General features: G+C 39.9%; 1 protein-coding gene across 2 annotated transcripts in view; it reads left to right on the plus strand.

The window, feature by feature from the left end:
• OGDHL (oxoglutarate dehydrogenase L) overlaps positions 1 to 24,955 on the plus strand; it is a 195,375-nt gene that overhangs the window by 137,411 nt on the left and 33,009 nt on the right. For both annotated transcript variants that reach the window (XM_056530921.1, XM_056530922.1), the window contains exons 15-16: positions 2,030 to 2,180; positions 14,119 to 14,246. In XM_056530921.1, coding sequence (XP_056386896.1) covers positions 2,030 to 2,180; positions 14,119 to 14,246 — 279 coding nt within the window. The remainder of the gene's footprint in view (positions 1 to 2,029; positions 2,181 to 14,118; positions 14,247 to 24,955) is intronic.

A 24,955-nucleotide genomic window follows, 5' to 3' on the forward strand; every position in this document is an offset into this window, starting at 1 on the left:
TTAAATTAATGGCATTGTTCTCTTTTGCTATTAATTATGAGGTATGTTAGGTTTATGAACCTTTTAACAGCTGTGGCCTTTTACTAGTCAGGAGGTCTAATTTATGCACTTACCTTAGTGGTGTTTTACACAGCATTTGAGGTTTATTATAATATGAATTTGTGGTCCAGATTTGCTTTTTCAACAGTCTTGCTTCTTTAAATGGCAAATAAAGACAATTGCCTTTTGTGTTTTCTTAGTCACAATCATTTTTTTATTACATTAATGGTGTCCTGAAAAATGTTACCATAAGAGGAAAACAATGATTAAAAAAAGTGTTTTTATGGTGCTCTTATCCACTTGGTCCAAATGCACTGGACATATTTCAAGTCCTATTTTAAAGGGGTATTCTGGGATTTTTGGTTCTTTGATAGCGGTAGCAAAGTTAGCCTAGTTTTACTATACAGGGTGGGCCATTTATATGGATACACCTTAATAAAAGATGGGTGGCGACCATTTTGAAGTCGGACATTTTGAATCAATTTTTTGTTTTTTCAATAGTAAGAGGGTCATGTGACACATCAAACTTATTGGGAATTTCACAAGAAAAACAATGATGTGCTTGATTTTAACGTAACTTTATTCTTTCATGAGTTATTTACAAGTTTCTGACCACTTATAAAATGTGTTCAATGTGCTGCCCATTGTGTTGGATTGTCAATGCAACCCTCTTCTCCCACTCTTCACACACTGATAGCAACACCGCAGATACACAGCTTGTGTGTCAGGTTGTGCTGTGCTGCAATGGGTGGGGTGACCAATGTGTGGGAGATAAATTAAGTCACCTACCACCTTGAAACAAAGGATCGTGGGGAAGCCATCAGTTTAATGGGGGACACAGGACATGACCATTTACCACCAACACAAGCACAAATTCTTGGTAAGCATGTCCATTACAGTTTGACCCTTAATTACTAAAGTCACCTCACTTGTAGTTTCATTGCTGTATAACTGCAGTTTTTTACCACAAGGTCCACCAAGGTCTTTAATTGCTCTGCAAGAGAGTTTTGCCATTCAAGGGACTACTGAATTCAGCAGAAGAGATTCTGTTAGTAGAGAGAAATCTAGAAGCATGCAAGAGCTTAATATATTGTATTATTCATTTACATTTGTATGTGCTCTGATCTAGCTAGGTGATTTGTATCATGGCTGTGTGTGGCAAATTTATACAGGTTCTTCTCCAGCCAGTGCATTTTTCATGTGCTTTTACGGTTATGTCTGTTTTGACACTGTTGTGTCATCTGAATAATTTTATGGACATAAAAAGGGTACTCCCACTTTTTTTTTTTTAAATCAACAGATGCCATAAAGTTAAACAGATCTGTAAAGTACGGTACTTCTATTTAAAACCTTCTAGTGTTTATCAGTTGCTGTATGATCCACAGGAAGTTCTTTTCTTTTTGAATTTCCTTTCTGTCTGACCACAGTGCTCTCTGCTGACACCTCTGTCCATGTCAAGAACTGTCCAGAGCAGAAGAGTTTTACTATGGGGATTTGCTCATACTCTGGACTGTTCCTAAAATGAACAAAGGTGTCAGCAGAGAGCACTGTGGTCAGACAGAAAGGAAATTCAAAAAGAAAAGAACTTCCTGTGAAGCATACAGCAGCTGATAAGTACAGAATGAATTAAGATTTTTTAAATAGAAGTGATTTACAAATCTGTTTAACTTTCTGGCACCAGTTGAATAAAAAAAAAAATTGTTCAGTGGAGTACTCCTTTAAGAACGAAAGTAGTTTATTTAATATTTCTTTGTGGTGGGTGTAATGGTATAAGCATTTCTTTGTTGGCGTTATTACATGATAGTCCATTAATTCATGAGTACATTGAGAATAGCTATCTGGTGTCACTTTGCAGGTACTATTAGACTCTACTGTGGTGTATTTTTCTACTCATAAAATGTGCCCTGATGTTTGCACCAGAAATGAAGAGTGTGGCATGTTAGTGATGTTACGTTTTTTCAGGAGACAGTAATTTAATCTTGTTTTTCAGGAGTCTCCAGGATCTTGAAAGGAAGACTAGAAATGACAAAGAACTCTCTTGTAGATTGGGCATTGGCTGAATACATGGCATTTGGTTCGTTGCTAAAAGAAGGAATTCATGTCCGACTAAGTGGCCAGGATGTGGAGAGGGGCACCTTTAGGTAATGTGTTTTTTTTTATAATTTCTTTGCATCTTTTAAACCTCACATTTCCTACTCCTGTGCATAGATTTTATGATACCTCGAGTTTATAATCTGGGTCATTTAATTCAATTCTCATGTAAGAAAAGGATCATTTCCATCAACCTTAATGGTCTATTTACACGTACAGTATCCTGCGCAGGATTTTATGCTGCAGATTTCAATGTAAACTAAATGACTGAATACAGCTTCAAATCCTGTGCATCAAATCTGCGCAGAATACTGTACGTGTGAATAGACCTAAAGATATAACCACATTCTCACCTCTGGACACTGTACAGCAAATAGTTTTTAGACTTGCCATAATAGTTTTGTATGGCTTATCTGAAATGGTGCGTGATGCAGAAAAATTCACCAGTTGAGCAGCACAGTAATTAAACAGGTTATTCTTCACTCCAAGGAGACTCCAACTCCAAGTAAAAGAAAACATTCTCTTAGATACAACTTTTCTGCTCCTTCTTGGTAAAGGCTACAAGGAGGAGCTAAAACCATATTGATTAATGTGGTTGAATAAACTATATGCCTCCTTTCTTGAATTCTGTGTTTTTAGAGAACTTTTGACATGTTAGAGAGACATATCAAAAGTTTTTATTGGTTGGGGTATCAATGGTGAGACCCTCACCAATCATCAGAAAAAGCAAACAGAAGTGACCTAGGGAGTAAAGCATCCTACTCTGCGCTTCTCCCCCACTTATTCTGGTAATCGGTGGGGGTCTCAGCACTGAGAGCCTGACCTATCAAAACTTTTCATATACCTCTGTGACATGTCAAAAGTATGTTGAAATAACAGGGACACTTAATTTATTTTTGTAATTTGTTATCATAAATAGTGTATAGGTCACAATCAGCCCACCCTCCTAAACACAGTTTTTACGGCAAGTGGTTCACCAGCGCTTTATTTTTGATGCAGTAAAAATAGGCTAAACATTTCCTGTACTGTACACTTATGCATTTCTGACCCCTCTGGGCAAATAATAAAAATTGCAGAATAGCACTACATGGCTTATCTTCTGTCAGGACAGCGCATGTGAGTGCTTTAACTTTTGTTACCAGCTTTCCAGGACTTCTTAATGGTAAATGTTCACTGTAAGGCCTAGTTCACACGGCAGCCTCCAGAGAAAGAATTTGCATGTCAATTATTTTGGTGGAATTTGCTTCGAAATTGCAATGCATGTTCTGCTGGCACCCACTGTCTGCAGAATGTCCGACTTACGTAAAAACAATCCACCATGTGAACATACTTAGGCTAGGTTTCCACTTGTTTTTTTGGGGCAAAAATGCCAATAAAAACGCGCATTCTACCGCATGACTTTTTTTAGTGAAAAAACACTGCGGCCAGATGTTAGCTGCAAGTCAATATCCATATCCACTTGGCATTTTTCAGTCTGGTGTATTTTTTATCCTTTTGATGTTTTTCTGCTATTTTGGGCTCCTTGGCAGTTTTTCAAAAATGACCTCTTGTTGAGACTTTGCCTTTTTTTCGGGAAAATCTTGGCATTTTTCCTCCCATAGAAGTCTATGGGGGTGAAAACCGCCAAGAAAAACGCCATTTGGGTTTTAACTTTGGCGTTTTTGAAGGCGGTTTTTCTTTTTTGGACTTTAGCGATCCAAAAAAAGTGATGCCTTTCTTATTAAAATTTTGTAGGGTACCATTAAAAAAAAAAAATAACAATAAAAAAGATACAGTAGTGATGGAAAAAATTGTATTTACCAAAATGTATCTTTTTTATAACAAAACTTTAATTCATTTTTAAACAGGGATCAATTTATGTGGGCTGGTAGGGCACTAAAAATATAGCCGACAATAATAAAAATGTAGTGTGTGTTTTTTACTTTTTTTATTTTTGTGATAAAGTAGTACTACTAATTGACAGATCTACCTGGGTCCGTTGCGATCCTCCTGTATAATGTATGGATGCGGCGGCCGCTCTTCTATGGTCCCCTGCACTGCCTTATATATACACCAATTCATATTTGTCGCAGAGAGCTGTGATTGGCCAGATGGCTCCAGCCAATCACAACTCTGTGGGAAATATGAATAGGTGTGTATATACGTCAGTGCAGGGGACCATAGAAGAGCGGCCGGCCGCATCTATACATTATACAGGAAGATCACAGCGGGTGTCAGGAGTGACACACGCTGCGATCTGGTCATATATCTACTGCCCAGCAAGAACTTACAGTGAGCCTGCAATGTGTATACAGTATACACATTGCTGGTTCACTTAACCCCATGCTGAGCTGTGCGCTATGCGCCAGCCCGGCAAGGAAATAGTTAACTTACCCTGCTGGACAGTGGTAGGTTAACCCTTTGGGCGGTAAACAATATATACAGCTTACCTCCCTCCAGTCCCGGGTGGGTCCATGTAGCTCTGCCCCTAGTGATGTTGTCATTAGGGGCGGAGCTTCAGATGGGAGTCAGGCTGGTAAAGGTGTGAGGCTCTGTTCACATTGTACGTTTTGTAAAATGTGAACAGACCCATCTGGCAGTGTCTTCCCAGACAGGGAGACTCCAGCTGTTGCTAAACTACAACTCCCAGCATGCCCAGACAGCCGAAGGCAGATCAGTGTACGTAGGGTATTACAGCTTATTCGGAGGACTACTGCGGATGAACTGGATTTTTTTTCCTTTTAATAAAATGGCTAACAAGGGCTGCGGGGGAGGGTTATTTAAAATAAAATAATATTTCCAATGTGTTGTGTGTGTGTGTGTGTGTTTTTTTATTTTTTTTATTGAATTTTCAGGCTTAGTAGTGGAAGCTGTCTAATAGACGGAATCCATTACTAAGCCGGGGCTTAGCGTTAGCCCGAAAAACAGCTAGCGCTAACCCCCAATTATTACCCCGGCACCCACGGCCACAGGGGTGCCTGGAAGAACCGGTACCGACAGGCCCGGAGTGTCACAAATGGCACTCCTGGGCCTAGGCGGTAACAGGCTGGCATTATTTAAGCTGAGGAGGGCCAGTAACAATGGTCCTTGCCCACCCTGGTAAAGTCAGACTGTTGCTGCTTGGTTGGTATCTGGCTGAGAATAAAAATACGGGGAACGCTATGTGCTTTTTAAAAAATGTATTTATAAAAAAAATAAAAACTGATGGGGTTCCCCATATTTTTATTCTCAGCCAGATAACAGCAACAGCCTGACGTTACCAGGGTGGGTGAGGACCATTGTAACTGGCCCTCCCCAGCCTAAATAACGCCAGCCTGTTACCGCCTAAGAGCGCCATTTTTAACGCTCTGGGCCTGTTGGTACCAGCTCTTTCCTGCACCCCTGTGGCGGTGGGTACCGGGGTAATAAGCGCTAGCTGTTTTTGGAGCTAACTCTAAGCCCTGGCTTAGTAATTGATTCCGTCTATTAGGGTGCATGCACACCATGTTTTTGCTATACAGTTCCTGCATACGGTTTTAAGTTAAAAACCGTACGGAACCATATAGAAAACTGTATGCATTGACTTAACATTGTAAACCGTATGTCAAACGCATCATCCGGTTGAGTCCGTTTTGCATCATATACAGTTTTGTCAGTTTTTTTTACCCGTACCCTAAATCATAGTCTACCACATTTTTTGGTCCAGGTGAAAAACTGTATTAAACCGTATAGTTTTTTTTTTTTTTAACATGGGAGTCAATGGGAACCTTACGGAACCGTATGTGCGTACGGTTTTTTCCTGTTTTCACCATACGGTTTTTGACTTTACACTGTTTATTTTCTTGGAATTTCAATCAAACAAGTAAAACTTTATTCAAAATGGAGTGAAAAGTTTAAAATGTATACATTTTTTTTCTTAAACAAACGGATACAGCCGTACATCATTTTTCAAACTGTATTCGGTTTTTAACCTTATACAGGTTGAAATTTGTACACACAATCTGATACAGTTTAGTCAGGTTTTGATGAATCCGTTCTTCATCAAAAACCTGATGCAGGAACTGTATTGCAAAAACGAGGTGTGCATGCACCCTTAGACAGCTTCCACTACTAAGCCTGAAAATTCAATGAAAAAACAAAACAAAACACAACACATTGGAAAAATTTTTATATTTTAAAAAACACTCCCCCCACAGCCCTTATTAACCATTTCATTAAAAGGAAAGAAAATCCAGTTCATCTGCAGTAGTCCTCAGAATCCACCGTAATTCTCTGCATACACAGATCTGAAATGAGAAGAAAAAAGAAAAACAAAATTTAGTTAGGACATTTTTGGCGCTTTCTGCTGTGGAGAGCGCCCATAATGCAATGTCTTCCCAAACAGAGAGCCTACAATTGTTGCAAAACTACAACTCCCAGCATGCCCAGACAGGCTTTGGCATGCTGGAAGTTGTAGTTTAGCAACAGCTGGAGTCTCCCTGTCTGGGAGGACACTGCCAGAAAGGTCTGCTCACATTATGCAAAGCGGACAATGTGAACAGAGACTCACACCCTTACCAGCCTGGCTCCCGTCTGTAGCTCCATGTCATCACTAGGGGCGGAGCTACGCCAACCTGACAAAATAAATGCATTTCCTCTGATGTCATGACCACAGTGCTCTCTGCTGACCTCTACTGTCCATTTTAGTAACTGTCCAGAACAGGAGTAAATCCCCATAGCAAACATATGCTGCTCTGGACAGTTCCTAAAATGGACAGCAGTAGTCAGCAGAGAGCACTGCGGTCATGACATCAGAGGAAATGCATTTCTTTTTTGGATTTCTCTTTTTTTCTGAGCTTTAAAAAGCTCTGTATCATACCTTTCCCCTTGCTCACACTGTGTAAGCTCCTAGCAGGAGAAAGCAGGCGTTCCCCACAGGCGTGACGTCACTGAAGCCTGCGAGAGCTGTGCCCCACTATTCCCCACACTCACTTCCTAAGTTTGGTCTCCTACCAAGTGTTTGACTTGCGGCAGAGAACAGAACAGAGCCACCTAGTGGCTCTTTTAAAAACATTTTAAAAAGTTGAGAATTTTAACAGCAAGCAATTAGCAAAGTGTTGTATAATTACATAAAGTTTAGTTTGGAGACAGGTACTCCTTAAAGGGGTACTCCGGTGCTTTAGTTTTTTTGCAATATACATGTGTTATATATTTTGGCAGCATGTATGTGTTTTTCTTACCTGTTTGTTGGGCAGGAAGTTATGTAGTTCAGAGGGTTTTCTTTTACTGTTGTCCACAGTTCTGAGTCTGTTGTGGAGAATGTCCCAGCTTTTTTTTTTCTCTCTCTGTCTGCATGAGAGGAATAAGCCACGCCCCCTCATCTCATCCAGCTGAGTACACAGCTCCTAACCTCCCCTCCCCCTGCTCTGTATTCTATGGACACAGGTCTGCACAGGGGAAGGAGAAGATAAGTGTTATCTGAAGGGGAGGATGAGAAGGTGCACGGGCTGGGGATGTATGGACTGGAGGGGAATAAATCTCATACTGGGAATGATCTCTATGGGGGAGATTTATCAAAACCTGTGCAGAGGAAAACTTGCCCAGTTGCCCATAGCAACCAATCAGATGGCCTGTCAAAAATGAAAGAAGCAATCTGATTGGTTGCTAAGGGCAACTGGGCAAGTTTTCCTCTGCACAGGTTTTGATAAATCTCCCCCTATATGTGAAGGGGGAGGGGGGGGGGACTCCTGAATTACACATGCTGGGAGTTGTAGTACCTGTGGTGTGTGTGTGTATGCTAGTGTTTACAAACCAGTGTGCCTCCAGCTGTTGCAAAACTACAACTCCCAGCATGCCCTGACAGACTTTGGGCATGCTGGGAGTTGTAGATTTGCAACAGCTGGAGGTACACTGGTTGGGAAACACTGTTCTAGCCTATTCAGCATACACATCATGTTACACCAGTGTTTCCCAACCATTGTACCTCCAGCTGTTGCAAAACTACAACTCCTAGCATGCCCAAAGGCTGTCAGGGCATGCTGGGAGTTGTAGTTTTGCAACACCTGGAGGCACCCTGGTTGGGAAACACTGGTGTATGCCCTACAGAGGTGTGGTGAACTACAACCCCCAGGAGACTACAGAGGCAGCACGCTGGTGTTATACCACAGACTGAAGACTCCTGAATGACACATGCTGGGAGTTGTAGTCCCTTTTGTGTGTGTGTGTATGACAGTGTATCCCAACCAAGGCTGATTATATTAGTGTGCTGTTTATAATGGGGCTGACCCGGGAAAATAGTAGGATGGGTAAAGGGCGGAACAAACAAACAAAAAAAAAGAGCTGCCCCAAACCAGCAAGGCATGTGGCATGCTGGGATTTGTAGTTTTCAGCACAGCAAGAAACAGGAAAAAGAAGCAAAGATAGAAAAACAAAGTGGGGGATAAAAAGACAACAAAGAACGGAAATAGAGTAGGCTAAACAACAAGAATAGAAATGAAACAAAACAAATAGGGTAAGTCAAAAACGGAAAAACACGTTGACCACCGGAGTATCCCTTTAAATGGTCACTCTCATTAAAACTATTTTTTGCTATTGCACTCCTTATGGTAAATAACAAATCTTTCTAATATACTTTGTTTAAAATAAAATGAAGTTTTTAATGTTTTATTTGTGTTTTAAAACAGCTGCCACTAGGTGTTTCCCTACTTGTCCAGAGCACATTTCCCCCCATCTTTTGCACAGACTTTGGACTCCTGCTGCCTGGCAGAAGTCCAAACACAGGAAATGCTGTGGGGGGGGGGGGGGGGGGGTTTGCAGCCTTATCCAATCATAGCTCCTCTCACACTTAACTGCCATTTGCAGTTGGTTGCAGAGTAAGGGAGGAAGTTCTTCCCTGTATGGCATCAGATGATGTCACGCCTGCTGGGTAATGCCCCTTCCCAGTAAGCAGAAAATACAGTGCAATATCAAGGTAGAAAACTAAAAAAAATAATAAAAATAAGGGCAGGGGATGGTTTATCATGATATGGGCAGTGAACTGGAAGGATTAAACAATGTATCAAGTCAATGAGAGGTACTAAACCAAAGAAACACCCTGCAGGCTCCTGCTTCCTAATTTTCTTTATATTTCTGTCCATGGATCGCTGCACGATTTTTCTTGTTCGTAGACCCTCACCCTTTTTTGTGGACCCCCACACTTCCCTTTCACCTCCTCACATTCCACTTCTTACTCCTAGCTCTCCATGTTTCCCTGTGACCGTTGAGCATGGACCTCTCTGTATTTATCTATGTTCAGTCAAGTTATGTGGACCCTTGTGTCAAAAGTTCCCACTATAGTGTATGGTTCTGTTTTTGGCTTCCATTTTGTATATTATTATGATATGATGCTACTGTTTGCCATTATGTTACCCATTTTCAACGTGACGGTTTGGATAATTATTCTATGTATGACTTCTGAATGCTGTTTGTGCTCCTTTTCGTTTATTCACATCCCTATAAACTCAGTTTAAAAATAAATAAATAAAACCAAAATTCAGTGGCATGCAAAAAGAGGGTGTGGCATGGGAAAAGGGTGTGGTCTTAATAATCCTTCATTAATTGTGGTTATACGTTCAATCAATTTTGATTTAGGTCATAATTTCCAAGCTGAGGTAAACATTTCAACATGTATATAGATGATACATGGCCAATGGATGACATCAGTTATAGACATCCCCTAAAAACAAAATCTATACATTAAATTTCAAGATATCGAACGGATCCATTTTTGATTATTCATCTTTCTCCATAAATCTTGGGCTATGTCACGTTTTAAGACAAGGTTAAAGAAATGGTATAGAGAGACCCATCTGTACACGCTTGACTTTACATTCTGGAGTGCTGCATTTTAGGTTGGTGGTGCAAGATGCGATGCAAGTCAAAAGGTATGAACAAGAATTTGACCAAAAAGCTCTCCTACAGGTTTGGGTGTAGTTAGTGTAATCTTCTATGTGGATAAAAAAACTAAACTTTGGAATCATAAAATGGTTAGTCAAAAAGTTTTTATATGTATACACAGTTTGCTTTTATATAGTTCCCTGGCAACATCATTTTTTTTTTTATCATAGACTAAGTACCTGGAGGACATGTAGCTTGGAAATAATCGTTCCTTGCTGTGCATTCTATGGAGGGCCATAGAACCGTTTTAGTCACAGTAAAAACTGGAGGCCATTCATTATTCACACATGCTTTCTGCTTAGTCATAAGAGTCCCCTACAGTATTCTCAGAAGCTTCCAAGTACTGAATAGCCGTTAAGTCACACAGCACATTTAACCAGGTTATTTTTATGACATTGATCATATGAATTGCAGATCTAGATTTAACTGATCTATAGCACTCAGACTGAAATGTACTTAACCCTGTACCAGTCCACCTGTCTTTAATTCTGCTAGTAATCCACACTTTTGAAAGGGCAATTTGTTCCTGACACGCATTACAGCAGAGGAGGGGGCATCGTTTTCACTCTGTTTGACACTGGCAGCTACAGAGCAAGTAATACACATAATAGGTATTATCAGTGTAATAGTCCATTTTGCCCAGGCGCTTGCGGAGCTGAACATATTGGTGTGATTCAGTCAGTTAGCCTCACTCATTACTCAGGGAGTTAATGGATTACAGTAATTGCTTCAGTCATCTCTGTTTTCATAATGTGCCTCTGCCTCCAAATCTAATGCTGATTAATGAACCCTCCGAGCTCCGCACAAAGGAGGTGGAGTGGAACTCTCCTCAGCTCTCATATATCCCTGCCAGACACTTCACAGGCCATGCAATATGCTTGTATTATCGTACTGCTGGTTAATGAAAACACGCTTCTCCTCTAATAGGGATCTGGTTTATTTACTATTATTTACTAGACTTAGTTATAGGGAAGACAAAATTCTCACAAGTGCAGTGTATACCAAGGAATTTATTTTGCATGCAATCATTTTAAAAATCATTACTTATAAAGGGCATAGGTGGCTCTGTTGCAGATTACATAAAAAATAGTGCAGGCTTAAACATAGATGTAGGAGGAACTCACCACTGTCAAATGTGCAAAAACAGATATTCTTTATTGCATCCCATAGACTTGCATAGGGGGGGCGGGGGGGGGTGATGTCACACGGGGGCGGAGTCCCACCCGGCTGTTTGTGAGCTGGCACGGCAGCGTGCAGCTCAATCAGGTGGGTGGCGAATACAAGATTGTGGGGGTCCCCGCCTTGAGACATCTTATCCCCTATCCTTTGAATAGGGGATAAGATGTCTCACGGCCGGAGTACCCCTTTAAGCCTGCTTCTTATGAACTGTTCCTTACTGGGATTGAGCACCCGGAATGGGATTTGTGCATTTGTTGTTCGTTCCCCACTCCTAGCTATACATGCTGTTGAGGACTGTTAGAGGTGTTATAATTGAGCAAAGCTGTGCCAGTTTCTCTGCCCTTCACCTGTTGATAAAAAATAGTGCAATATGCTGTTCTATTTTTTCAATGAAAAGAGAGACACCATGACAGAAACCCTGTAAATCAGGGCCTTACTGGTGGGGGAAGGGTGCAGTTAGCATGACTGAAAGCTGACACATCCCCTCCCCCATGACTGGATACCAGTCACAGCTGACCTGATTCATTATTTTTTATTTTTTTGGTCTATAGCATCACATTGAGCTTAGGAGAAAAGTGCCAGAATGCTGTTTCTCTAACCTGTTAGGTCCCAGGTGAGTGTGTGAGTCCCTGGGGCCCTGACTGGTCCTCTTCAAGACTGTAACAAAGTAGCCACTACATTTTACTAGAAAGTATTTTGAGAGGACATTTATCACAGTTATATTATAACGTTGCACCGCTCGCCCTGATTTACCAAGAGTGTCGGGTTGTTATTAGTGTGGAATGGGGTTTTAAACCTAATTCCACTATATTTTAGGCATATGCAGATCGGGAACGTATTCAGCATCTTTTTTTCTAGGTGAGAATTTCCAGCCACAAACACATGGTTTTTGTGTGAATTCACACAAGTAAATGTCTCCAATTTTTTGGGCCTGGCTCTTTTTACATGGAAATTCCCTGCACTAAGTTTGTATGAACATACCCATATTCAAAAAGTTGAGCAGCTGTATAAAATTGTTATAATACAACTGATAGACATGTAACTTGTAATACATTTATTTACTTTATTACACTTTTAGCTCACTAGTCTGAATTCCTCTCAAAGGGAGGGGGTGTGGCCTCACTGTGCTGGACTCCACCCCCTCCCTCAGTATGCTGTCTTCTCGCATCTCTCCTAGCATTAGCAAAACTACAACTCCCATCTTGTCCTCACTGACAGTAGCGGGATACAAGCCGACAGTGGGAGGATTTTTCCTCCAGCTGTGAGCCCTGCGCTCACATCTGTCAATCAAGGAAGTGTGTCCATGACATAGGTGACAATGCATGGACACAACAGGACTAGTATGTGTCCAAGCAGGCAGGGGGGGCAGTTGTTTGACTGGCTTTTTCAGTATGAAATACTGAAAATTTTCTAAAGAAAGCAATTGCAAACTTATTGCATGCTTTACAACATATCAAAAGTTTTTGTATCTGAGAGTGCCCATTTAAACCTTTTTTATTTGTTAGGCTACAAGCCTTGCCATAAGACACTGTCTTAGCACTGCCTATAAGAGCAAATACCCCAGGTTTGGATTTTTGTTCTGATACATTTATTCATATAAAATGAAGACATACAGATTGTTTTATGCAAGTATAAGTTATACAGTTGTGTTCATTTTGCCTTATAGTGCAATTGTGCTTAATTTTACAGTTTTTTTAGTTAAAACTGAAGTATGCATAGATGTAGCAGTCCTAGTTACAGAGACCATGTAATCTGTTAAGTGTGCTCCCTGTTTTTTAAGAGAGTCGCTTGGTAATAAAATGATCACAAAGTGTCTCTCTGTTGGGATCCCTAGTCCATTAGTTATTATTTCAAGGGAGATTTAAGTGTGGTTTCCCAGGGAAAATAACATTGTGTACCCTTTTCTTTCCATCAGTAGGCTGTGTGTGTAATGCAGGACAGGTACTCCAGACAAACATTGTCATTTTCAACTCCCAACACTCCCCTCCCCCCCCCCACGTTGGTAGTGTATGTGACCATAAAACATTACACCTAAGGCTTATAACTACAATACAGCTACACAGAGCAGGGATGAAGAGAAGCAGTCAGGGAGCAGCAAAGAAGGCTGGGCATGCCTTCTAATGACTTATGTAGTCACTCTGTGGAACCCTACACCAACATACAGTACATTCACAGCCTTAATTGTACAGAGATGGCTAAAGATAAGACAGAAAAGTTGTTGGGTGATTAATGGGTTAAAGATCAAATTACATTTTCAGAGTGCCAAAGTGAAGCTAAGAGACAAATTTTCAGGACAGTTTTTTCTATATGTGGCACTATAAAGGAAAGATCGGGGGGCCACCACTGAAAAGAAGCAAAAAATAAGCTAGTACAAACTAAAAGCGGAGAAAAATACTGTACAAAAAACTGAGGGGTGCGCGCCGTGAAAATCTAGTATGAAGCAAAATATCAAAATATAAATAGAAAAAATGGCATGTATGGCACTCACCTATAACATAAATTCTTTTTCATTCCATTAACATCAGCTACTCTCCGGCCAAGTAGAACGAAAATAACAACACAGCCATGGCCGAGCGTGCAAGAGGCAATGGAGCCATTTCGCAGGCTTCCCCGCTTCCTCTGGCCTCAGAAGAAACGGGGAAGACAACGAAACTGCTCCGTGGCCTTGTGCACGGCTGCAGCATTATTTTCGTTCTACTCTGCTGGAGAGTAGCTGATTTTAATGGAATGAAATATATGACGTTTTAGAGATTAGTGCCATACATGCCATTTTTTTCTATCTCTATTTTGATATATGTATATGTGTGTGTGTGTGTATGTATGTGTGTGTGTATATATATATATATATATATATATATATATATATATATATATTCTAAAATTACTTAAAATATTGTTAGTAAAGTTTATTAAAGTACATGTTTTCTTCCCTGAAAGCCATCGCCATCATGTCTTACATGATCAGGATGTTGATCGTAGAACCTGCGTCCCAATGAATCATCTCTGGCCAGACCAAGCTCCATACACTGTGTGTAACAGCTCCCTTTCTGAGTATGGTGTCCTGGGTAAGTCTAGCTTAACCAAAGTTTACTAAAATATACTGAAAAATGCATTTTTAATCAGTATAAAAATGTAAATACATTTTTGCATACAGAAAACTAGTATTTTATGGGCTTTGCTGGTGTAAAGGGTGTATGTTTTTAATAAGTATGATGCCAATAAAAAGTACAGTTTGCCCTCCTAAAAACAAGCTTTCCATAGATACATCAATGGAAAAATATCAAATTTAAAACATAACGAAAACTGTGAATTTGGTATTGCACTTGAAACAAGCTGCTCATTTGCCAGATAAAATGCAGCGGGATAAGATGAACGCCCCAGTAGATGTCACCTCCCTAACCCAGAAGGATGTACAGTAGCGCCTTAAAAAAAAAATCTAAATAGATAAATCACCAGGTCCAGTTGGCATTCTCTCCCGCATTAACAGGGTACTCCCCTGGATTTTTTTTATTTTTTTTTTAAGTTCCAGTAAGTTAAATAGAATTGTAAATTACTTCTATTTAAAAATATTGATCCTTCCAGTACTTATCAGCTGTTATATGCTCCACAGGAAGTTCTTTTCTTTTTTAATTTCCTTTTTTGTCTGACCACAGTGCTCTCTGCTGACACCTCTGTCCATTTTAGGAACTTTCCAGAGCAGGATAGGTTTCCTATGGAGATTTGCTCCTACTCTGGACAGTTCCTAAAATAAACAGAGGTGTCAGCAGAGAACACTGTGGTCAGACAGAAAGGAAATTCAAAAAGAAAACAACTTCCTCAAACAACATACAGCAGCTAATAAGTACTTGGAGGGTTAAGATTTTCGAAAAGGAGTCATTTACAAATCTGTTTAACTTTCAGGCACTAGTTCATTTAAAAAAATGTTTTTTTTTTCAGTGGAGTACCCCTTTAAGGGAGTTAAGTAATGTAATAGCCAGACTCCTATATCTAATATTCAAGAAATCTATAGTGACCGGGTCTGTTCCCCAGGACTGGCGCAATCAAATGTTGTGCCAATATTAAAAAAGATTAAAAAGTGACCCCGGTAATTATAGGCCTGTTAGTTTAACCTCCGTTGTATGTAAACTGTTTAAGGGTTGAGATGCTATTTCAATAAAAATAAATGTATGACTCCATATCAGCATGAGTTTATAAGGGATCGGTCCTGTTCAACTAACCTGTTCAGCTTTTATAAGGAGGTAAGCTCAGGACTGGACCAGGGGGAATCGCTGGATGTTGTATATCTTGATTTTTCCAAGTGGAAGTGGCAGATGAGGTTTAACATGGATAAATGGAAGGTTATGCACATCGGGAGGAAAAATCCAGGTTGGGAATATGTATTAAATTGGAAAACATTGGGGAATACAGACATGGAAAAGGACTTTTTTAAGTTAACAGTAAATTTACCTGTAGCGAACAGTGTCAGGCAGCTGCTGCCAATGCAATTAAAATCATGGGGAATGGGAGGACTACATACCCAGAAAGATTATCAGAATTAGAGTTATTTAGCTTAGAAAAAAAGATGGCTATAGGGCAACCCAATAACTATGTATAAATCAGGGGCAGTACAGAGATCTCTCCCATTATCTATTAATATCTAGGCTTGTATTTATCACAAGGGGGCATACTCTATGTTTGGAGAAAAGAAGGTTTCTACACAAACACAGATGGGGGTTCTTTACTGTAAGAGCAATGAGACTATGGAACACTCTGCCAGAGGATGCGGTCATGGTGAACTCAAGAGTTCAAAAGAGGCTGGGACATGTTTCTGGAGAGTAATAACATTACAGGTTATGGATACTAGATCTATAGGAACAGAACATCAACCCAGGGATTTTTTTCTTGTTATGGGGCAGTTGACATCAGCCTCATGAGGATTTTTTTTGCCTTTTTCTGGATCAACACAGCAGAAACTAAATAGCATGGGGGGGGGGGGTCTTGGCTTACAGTAGCATCTGCATTCAAGCCTGCACCATATTGACTTTTCGGCAACTCTGAGACAAAGGCCCATATTTATCAATCTTTCACAAATACCGAAACCGCCGGAACATCATGGGTCGGGTTGACAGATTGCTTAGAGGGGCTGGATGAAGACACAGCGGTCATTGTGTACATTGGTGCCAATGACAAGGTTAGAGGAAGGCGGAGTGTACATAGAAACTATTTCAGGCTTAGGCAGTAAGCTTAAAGAGTACCTGTCACCAAACTAAACTTTTAATATATTGTTCCTTGTAATTAGAAGACACTTTGTTTACTTGCTGTTAAAATTCTCAACCTTGTATATGTTTTTAATGTGAATGAAAAAACGGCACTAGGTGGCTCTGTTCTGTTTCCTGTTGCAAGTCAAACAGTTAGTTTGGTCTCCTCCCGGCCTGGCAGGAGATCAACTTGAAGTGTGTGCCGGCATGGTGAGGCACAGCTCTCGCAGGCTTCAGTGGCATAGTGCCTACTGGGGAACGCCCACTTTCTCCTGCCAGGAGCTCAGAGAATGTGAGCAGAAAGGTATGATACAGAGCTTTTTTTTTTTATTTTATTTTATTTTATTTTTTTTAAGGGCAGGAGGGGTGTTAGGGAATATAATCTGAGATAGTTTAGAAATTATGGTTTGATGACAGGTACTCTTTTAGGCAAGAAAAGTGGAGGAATATTCAAACTAGGGATTGGGGGGACAACTAACATATAGGAGAGAATTGGTGTAAATGGAGAGCTGGGGATAAGTAATGAAACTGGGGTTGAAAAAGGTGAAGGGGTTAGAACAGTTATAACTGATAAGGGGAAAGGATATATGAATAAAAACATCAGGTGTATGTATACTTACACCAGAAGCCTCACTAAAAGCTTAAGGAACTGAAACTATTAACCCCTTAAGGACCGGGCCATTTTTCATTTTTGCACTTCCTCCTCACCTTCTAAAAATCATAACTCTTTCAATTTTGTAGCTTCAGACCCATACGAGGGCTTATTTTTTGTGCCACCAATTGTACTTTGTAATGATATCAATCACTTCACCACAAAATTTACGGCAAAAACAGAAAGAAATATTTGTGGGGCGAAATTTGAAAAAAAAAATGCTATTTTGTTATTTTTGGGGGCTTCCGATTCTATGCAGTGCACTTTTTGGTAAAAATGACACCATATCTTTATTCTGTAGGTCCATACGGTTACAAGGGTACCTAATTTATATAGGTTTTATACTATATTTATTTTACTACTTAAAAAAAAATTATAACTACATGCACCAAAATTAGTATGTGTAAAAATTGTCATATTCTGACCCCTATAACCTTTTTATTTTTCCCCATACAGGGCCGTATGAGGGCTAATTTTTTGCACCGTGATCTGAAGTTTTTAATGGTATCATTTTTGTTTTGATGGAACTTTTTGATCGCTTTTATACTTTTTGTTATGGTATACAAAGTGACCAAAAATACGCAATTTTCGGAGAAGAATACTGGGAGAATAGAGAAATGTATACACTCCCCAATGGGACATACTAGCAATCTCACCTACTTCAACACGTTCAGGCTCAAGATATAAGGTGTTGCAAATTGAAGAAAATGTGATTGGAGGGGAGGTGGAGCAGGACCCACAAATGCTGGAAAATATATTGATGGAGATTAAACAATTTAATGTGGGATTGAAAGAATTCCCACATTACATTAAGAAGCAACGTGGGCAGCTTGGCAGCGGATATTTCTCTAATAAAGGACGATCTAAATAAAATAAGAATGAGAATTTCTGATACAGAAAAAGTGTTACCAGAAATTAAAAAGGAGTTAAAAGCACACCAAATGGACATGGACTCTCGACTCAAGTTAATAGATCTTGAGGAGAGATCCAGACATGCTAACATCAGAGTAATTGGAGGGAGTAGAGGGAAAGGATACAGTCCAGTTTTGCCTCCACTAGCTTAAGGATGTTATTAAATACTTATCTCAGTCAAATTCCTTTGCCATTGAAAGGGCTCATAGGGTCCCTGTAAGAGCGTCTGTACCTCCCCGCCCCCCCCCCCCAAGAACTATTTTGATTAAAATATTGTTTTCTGGGGACTGGGATCTTATATTGAGGGAATCCAGAAAAATGAATGAATTGCTATATCAAGGAGTAAAAAATCTCCTTTTACCCAGACTATGCTAGGGAAACTCAGTTGCAGAGGGCTTCGTTTACAGGGGTTAGAAGAATGCATGCAGCTAACATAAGATTTTCATTATGGTTTCCAGCTAAGCTCCGAGTTATGCACAATGATGTGGTGTTCTTTTTTGCTGATCCTCAAGCTGCAGTAGACTGGTTGGCCTCTAAAGGGTTCTGAAGATTAAATAATTATTTATTCCTGGTCACTGGGGCTGGGGGGGGGGGAGTAGAAGTGGCGTAAGGCTAGAGACCCTAGGAGTAAGCTAGATGGGGTCAGTTAGGGGTGGAGGGGAAAGGGAGGGAAAAGGGGAGGTTGGGGGAAGGGGTAGAGAGGTGTTTTTTTATTTTTTATTCTTCTTTTTTAATCTCCAATTTGTATCTCCCGGCGGTGGTGGTGTTAGTTGAAACTCACCTTTCAGTCAAGACAATTCATATAACTAGACGAAAGTGGGCTTTACAAGAATTGAATTCTTGTTATACAATATACTCTGCAGGAGTCTCAGTATATTTCCACAGGTCAATCTCCTTTCAGTTGAAAGCTAAATTAATTGACTCAAGGGGTAGATATATTTTCTTACATGGTATTATTGAACAGATAAGGAACTTCCTTGTCTTTGTCTACATACCCTCCCCCCATTCTCATTAGAAGTATTATTCACATTAACAACATTTTTGGACACCCGGGAAAATCTCCCATTGATAGTTAAATCCTATTAAAGCAAGAGGAAGACTTTCTTCTCATAGCCAAGTAGGTACTACCTTACTCTCAGAATATATTGATGAAATCCAGTAGTTTGATCTCTGGAGGGAATTATATAATGACGAAGTATGCTTTACCTGTTATAGCTCGTCTTAACAATCAGCGTGAGGAATTGATCTTTTCCTGGGAAATGAAAAGGTGGCAAGATTAGTGAAGGGAATCCGTTGTTACTCAAGGGCCCTATCAGATCATACTCCCCAAGTGCTACAGATAGATTTTAGCAATAAACTTAAAAAAGGAGCGGGGACCAGTTAGGTTTAATTCACACTGGCTTTCTATAAAAGGGGAAGATCAGTATTTTGCACAAGAACTATCTCAATTTTGGGACATCAATAAGGGTTCTACGGACTTAGTTTAGGATGCATTGAAGGCATACCATGAAGGGATACTATTTAAAGAAATTGTAAGGAAAAAGAGGCAGTTTAGGGAGAGGGAACGTACCCTAATTAAGGAAGTAGAAAATGCTCAAATTGATTATTATAAGAAGCCAGGAGGGGAGGAATTTAAAGAGGTAAAGCAAGCACAGGAAGAGTTAAAGAGATTTTATGAGGAAAGAGCACAGAATATGGTGTTTTTTGCAGGGCACAGGCAGTTTGTGGAGTCAGGAAAACCTAATAAATTTTTGGCTGAAAAAAAATCAAATTGCAGGAAGGGAGGAAATTAATTCAAAAGATTGAGGATGAGGACGGGTTGATTATACAAGATCAGGACGGGCTGGAGGAACTTTTTCGCTCATATTTTTCTAATTTATATACTGCAGAAGTTAAAGGGGTATTTCAGGCAAAAACATTTTATCCTCTATCCAAAGGATAAGGGATAAGATGTCTGATCGCGGGGGGCCCACCGCTGCCCCCCCCCCCCCCCCCCTGTGATCTCCCTGCAGCACCCGCTTTCTATGCAGGAGCTGCGTCTCCAATTTCGGAAACCTTCGGGTTTCCGGGACTTGACGTCACTCAACGCCCCCTCCATTCATGTCTATGGGAGGGGGAGTGACGGCTATCACGCCCCCTCCCATAGGCATGTATGGAGGGGGCGTGGCGTGACGTCCCCAGTCCCGGAAACCCGGAGGTTTCCAAAACTGGAGACGCAGCTCCCGCATAGAATGCGGGTGCTGCGGGGGGTCCCAGCGGCGGGCCCCCTGCGATCAGACATCTTATCCCTTATAATTTGGATAGGGGATAAAATGTTTTTGCCCGGAATACCCCTATAAGTCTGAAAGGGAAGTGATGTCGAAATATTTTGAAGACCTTCACCTCCCAAAATTGTCAGAAGTAGAAATGAACATGTTAAATGCTCCCATTACTCTGGAAGATATTAAGAAAGTTATTAAAGGGGCCCCACTGGGTTCTGCTCCCGGACCTGATGGGATTCCGTTTGGAGTGTATTAAAGTTTTTTTGGATGTTTTGGCCCCTATGCTGTATCAAATTGTTAATGAATCCTGTAGGGTAGGAAGGCTTCCTCCATCCATGCCACATGCTTTTATTGCATTGATCTTAAGAAAAAATAAATTTGAGAAGTTGGCGTAATCATATCGCCCAATTTCCCTCCTAAATTGCGATGTTAACATTTTTGCCAAAATTCTTGCAGGTAGATTGTCAAAGGTGATGGCTAAGCTGGTCCATATAGACCAAACAGGAATAATTCCAGGTAGAAACTAGTTCTCCAATTAGGTTAATGCGTGTTGGTTAATGGTTAATCCTCGAGCCCCTTTTCTTTAGGACGGGGAACATGACAGGGGTGCTCCATATCGCCCATGCTATTTGCTTTATATGTTGAGGGATTGTGGCAGTACGAGTGAGGGGCATGGAAAATGTAAAAGTTTTTTTTTTTTTGTAGGTGGTAAGGAAGAGAGACTGGCACTATATTCTGATGATTTATTGCTTTTTTTACAGGATCCGGTAAAAGCACTCCCAGAGGTTATAGAAATTTTTAAAAAATTTGGAGCTCTTTCTTGACTCCAGATTAATTGGCATTGCCACTGTCTCACTCACTGGTTGAAGGGGATGTTCCTTTAAGAATAGTGGGGGTTGATCAGGCTTTAGAATATTTTGGAATTAAAATCACAGCAGAGGTTGGGAAATACAAGATGGTCAATCTGGACCCGTTGGTTGCTAGGTTGGGGAAGAAAATGGACCTGTGGTTAAGGCTTCCACTATCAATGTCGGATAGGATGTTAATCATAAAAAATGGTCGTCCTCCCACAGGTCCAATTCTTTTTGAACACCTCACCCATATGGATCCAGAGTGTATGGTTTGACAGCTTTCATAGACTCCTTAATACATTTATATGGGGGAGGAAAAGAAGTAGGTTGAAGTACATGGCCTGGTGCTCTCCCCAGGATGAGGGGGTGTTAGCCATGCCGAATTTTGCACTCTACTCTACTTAATTCTTTACTTGGATATATATTAGATAATACACAGGTTAAAAAGTCTATGGTATTTATTTATAAATCACTTTGTAAGGAGATGTCCATTCCTATGAATAACAAAATTCGAACTCGATGGGAGTTGTCACCAAGCCTATGGAAACAGATCTCATCTAATATTAATAGGGTTTCAGTTAATAGTAATTATAGATTGATTCAGACTAAAATTCTAAATATGTTATATATAACCCTGAGAATTATTTAAAAAAATGTGGAAATGTGAACATCTACCCTGTCTTAGATGCTCCTCTGAGGATGAAGATTTTTTTCATTTTATTTGGGACTGTCCCCCAATCTCTATTTATTGGAAAAGATTATTGCTTATCTGGATAAGATCTTTCAACAAGATCTACAGATTAATTTTACAAATGCCATTTTGGGGGGTTTGGTGAAGAATTGTAAAAATGAGATATAACTGTTAAAATTATTTTGCGCCAAACTATTAATATTGAGAATATGGTGGTCAGATTGGACTCCAAGGGTGGAAGAATGGGTGAATTTGGTAAATGATATAAAGAAATATGAAGTAGTATTGTCCAATAGGAATGGGAGAAGGGAGACCAGGGTCATAAGGTTATGGGAGGAAGGCCCGTTGTTAAAATCAACATAGAGAATTAATTAAAAAAGGTTTCCTTTTTATTTCCTTTTTTTCCCACCTCCGTCTCTCTCTCCTCCCTCGGGTTAGGGGGGAGGGGGGTGTTTGTTCTTTGTTGGTATGTGTAATTTTTTACATTGGATGACTGTGAGATGATGGGTTTGATATCCATACAATTGATCCTTTTTCTTTGGATGTATATTACTTAAAATTAAAATATGGTAAGTAAAGGAAGAAAAAAATTGTCATCTTCTGACCCCTATATGATATGTGAGGGGAATGATCATGTGGAGTCTGTGGGTGGAAATAAGGTGAGGGGGCAAGAACAATAAATTGCTGATAGGGGTTTGTTATAAGTCGCCAAATATAATGGAAGCAGGAGAAAACCTACTTATAAGACAAATAGATGGGCAAAGGAGGGGAAAGTCATTGTTATGTGGGGCTATAGGAAAAGACAAATTTGGTTAACCAAAACCATTAGTGATGCGATAAACGATAAGCTGAAAGCATTTTGATTATTAAAAGAAAAAGTTAATGGAAAGGCCTTAAAAAAAAAATAATAAATACTTTAGAAAGAGAGTAATAAATACTATAAAAAAGAGAAATAATATAATTCGCAAAAACTGTAACAGAGGGCACGATTGCAATAGAAAGTAAAAGAAACCCAAAAATATTTTACCTACATGAATAATATTAATCTTAAAACATTGTCCACATAAGAAATAATCTAGGTGTAATAGTGTAGAAGGATGTGGAAAAGGCCGATCTACAAAATACCTTTTTCTCTACTGTATTTACACAGGAAAATCCATTGTAAATGTAAATTCAGGCCAATGTCAGTTGACATAAGGGATAATGCAAATTCTCCAGCAGATCTAACCTGTTTAACCCAACAACATTAAAGCACACAAATCACTGACCCCAGGTGGCATCCATCCCAGAGTTTTGCAGGGATTAGGTACTGTGCTAGACGAAGCCTTATTCCTTATATTTTATTCTATAATGTCAGACAGACCCCCATTAACATTGATAAGGTTTATCAGTAATAGGCAGGTTTATATTCAAAAAAATGAATCTGTTATAGTTGACCTAGCTCTGCTATAAATAATCATTCTAGTTTACAGATTGTAGCCAGTTGTGGTGTTTTTTGTTTGTAAATTTATTGCAGTATGTAAACATTTTGTAAAAATTTTACTTTAGAACTTCTTGGCGAAAAGGGCATGAAAATGATAATAAATAAATGCTTACCATGAAATGTTTACATTTATTGCTTTGCCTAAATAAAGGGTAACATATGTGTTGAAAAGCCAAAACAAATTATTCATATTGCAAGTTTCTCAGCCTTGTCTCCCAATCACCACAAATGGCTTCATAATGCCGGAGATAAAATTAGAGTTGGTTTAAGAGCTGCCAGGGGAAATTTCAGTTTGTATTCTCTGGGAAGTTCAGGATGAAATTTTGCACTTCCTATTAACATAAATAAAAAGACAAAAATAGCAAGTTTAGACTGCATGTTAATGAATAAAATGAATTGCTACCAAAATTAGATTTTTCCCACTAAAGGGTTTGAATTGGGATTGAACAGTTTTGAGTTAGTTGTTGAACTGTACTGTTTTTCAGTAGTAGTTTTGGAATTTTCTTATCTTGTTGAGCTTGAATGTCACTTCACCTTGTTCAAAGCTTATTTATTCTCCTCTAATTATGTTAAGGTCCTTTTAAAGGGGGACACCAGTGGACAAAAATGTTTTTGAATCAATTGATGCCAGAAAGTTAAACAGATTTGTAAATAACTTCTATAAAAAAATCTTAATCCTTCGAGTACTTATCAGCTGTTGTATACTACAGAGAAATTTGTAAACTTCTTACCAGTCTTAACGAGTGCTCTTTGACGCCTCTGTCTGTGTCTGGAACTGTTCAGAGCAGGAGAGGTTTTCTATGGGGACTTGCTTCTAATCTGGACAGTTCCTGACACGGAGAGAAATGTCAGCAGAGAGCACTGTAGAGACAGAAAAGAACTACACAATTTTCTCTGTAGTATACAGTAGCTGATAAGTACTGGATGGATTAAGATTTTTAAATAGAAGTAATTTTACAAATCTGTTGGCACCAGTTCATTTGAAAAAATTTGTTTTCCACTTGTTTCTCCTTTAACCTTTCCTGGTAAGTTTTATCCTCCAGCTCATGTACTAGTTTAGTAGCTCTTCTCTGAACTCTCTGAAGATACGGTCTCCAGTACTGAGTACAATACTCCAAGTGAGGTCTCATCAGTAAAACACTACTGGGTAAAATAGTAAGAAAAGCACCAATCTATTCGAGCTTTGCAAACCTAAACAGTTTTTACAGCAGTTTCCATACAGGACCTTTGATCAGATGTGGTCTATTTATCATGAAGCGATGAGGTGTGGGCATGGGGCATACTTTTTTTAAATCCCTTCTTTCTTTAACCCCTTAAGGACACATGACGTTCTCATACGTCTCCATTTCCGAGTCCTTAAGGACACATGACGTATGAGAACGTCATGTGTTTTACCGGCCCCCCGCAACCATCTGGAGCGGAGCCGGTCCCCGATGCCTGCTGAAATCGTTCAGCAGGCATCGGGGCATATCGCCCAGGGGCGGGGCATGACCCCCCATGTCGGCGATGGCCGCAGATCGCTGGACAATTCAGTCCAGCGATCTGCGGCGGATTCCGGGTCAATCGGGTCTCCAGTGACCCGGTGACCCGGAATTATTGGCTGATCGGGGCCGTCAGAGACGGCCCCGAACAGCCAGAACCAGCAGGGGTGAGGTGGCACTGGTGCCACCTCACGATCGCCCTGATT

The sequence above is a fragment of the Hyla sarda genome, chromosome 7 (genome assembly GCF_029499605.1).
Source record: "Hyla sarda isolate aHylSar1 chromosome 7, aHylSar1.hap1, whole genome shotgun sequence".
Classification (NCBI taxonomy): domain Eukaryota; kingdom Metazoa; phylum Chordata; class Amphibia; order Anura; family Hylidae; genus Hyla; species Hyla sarda.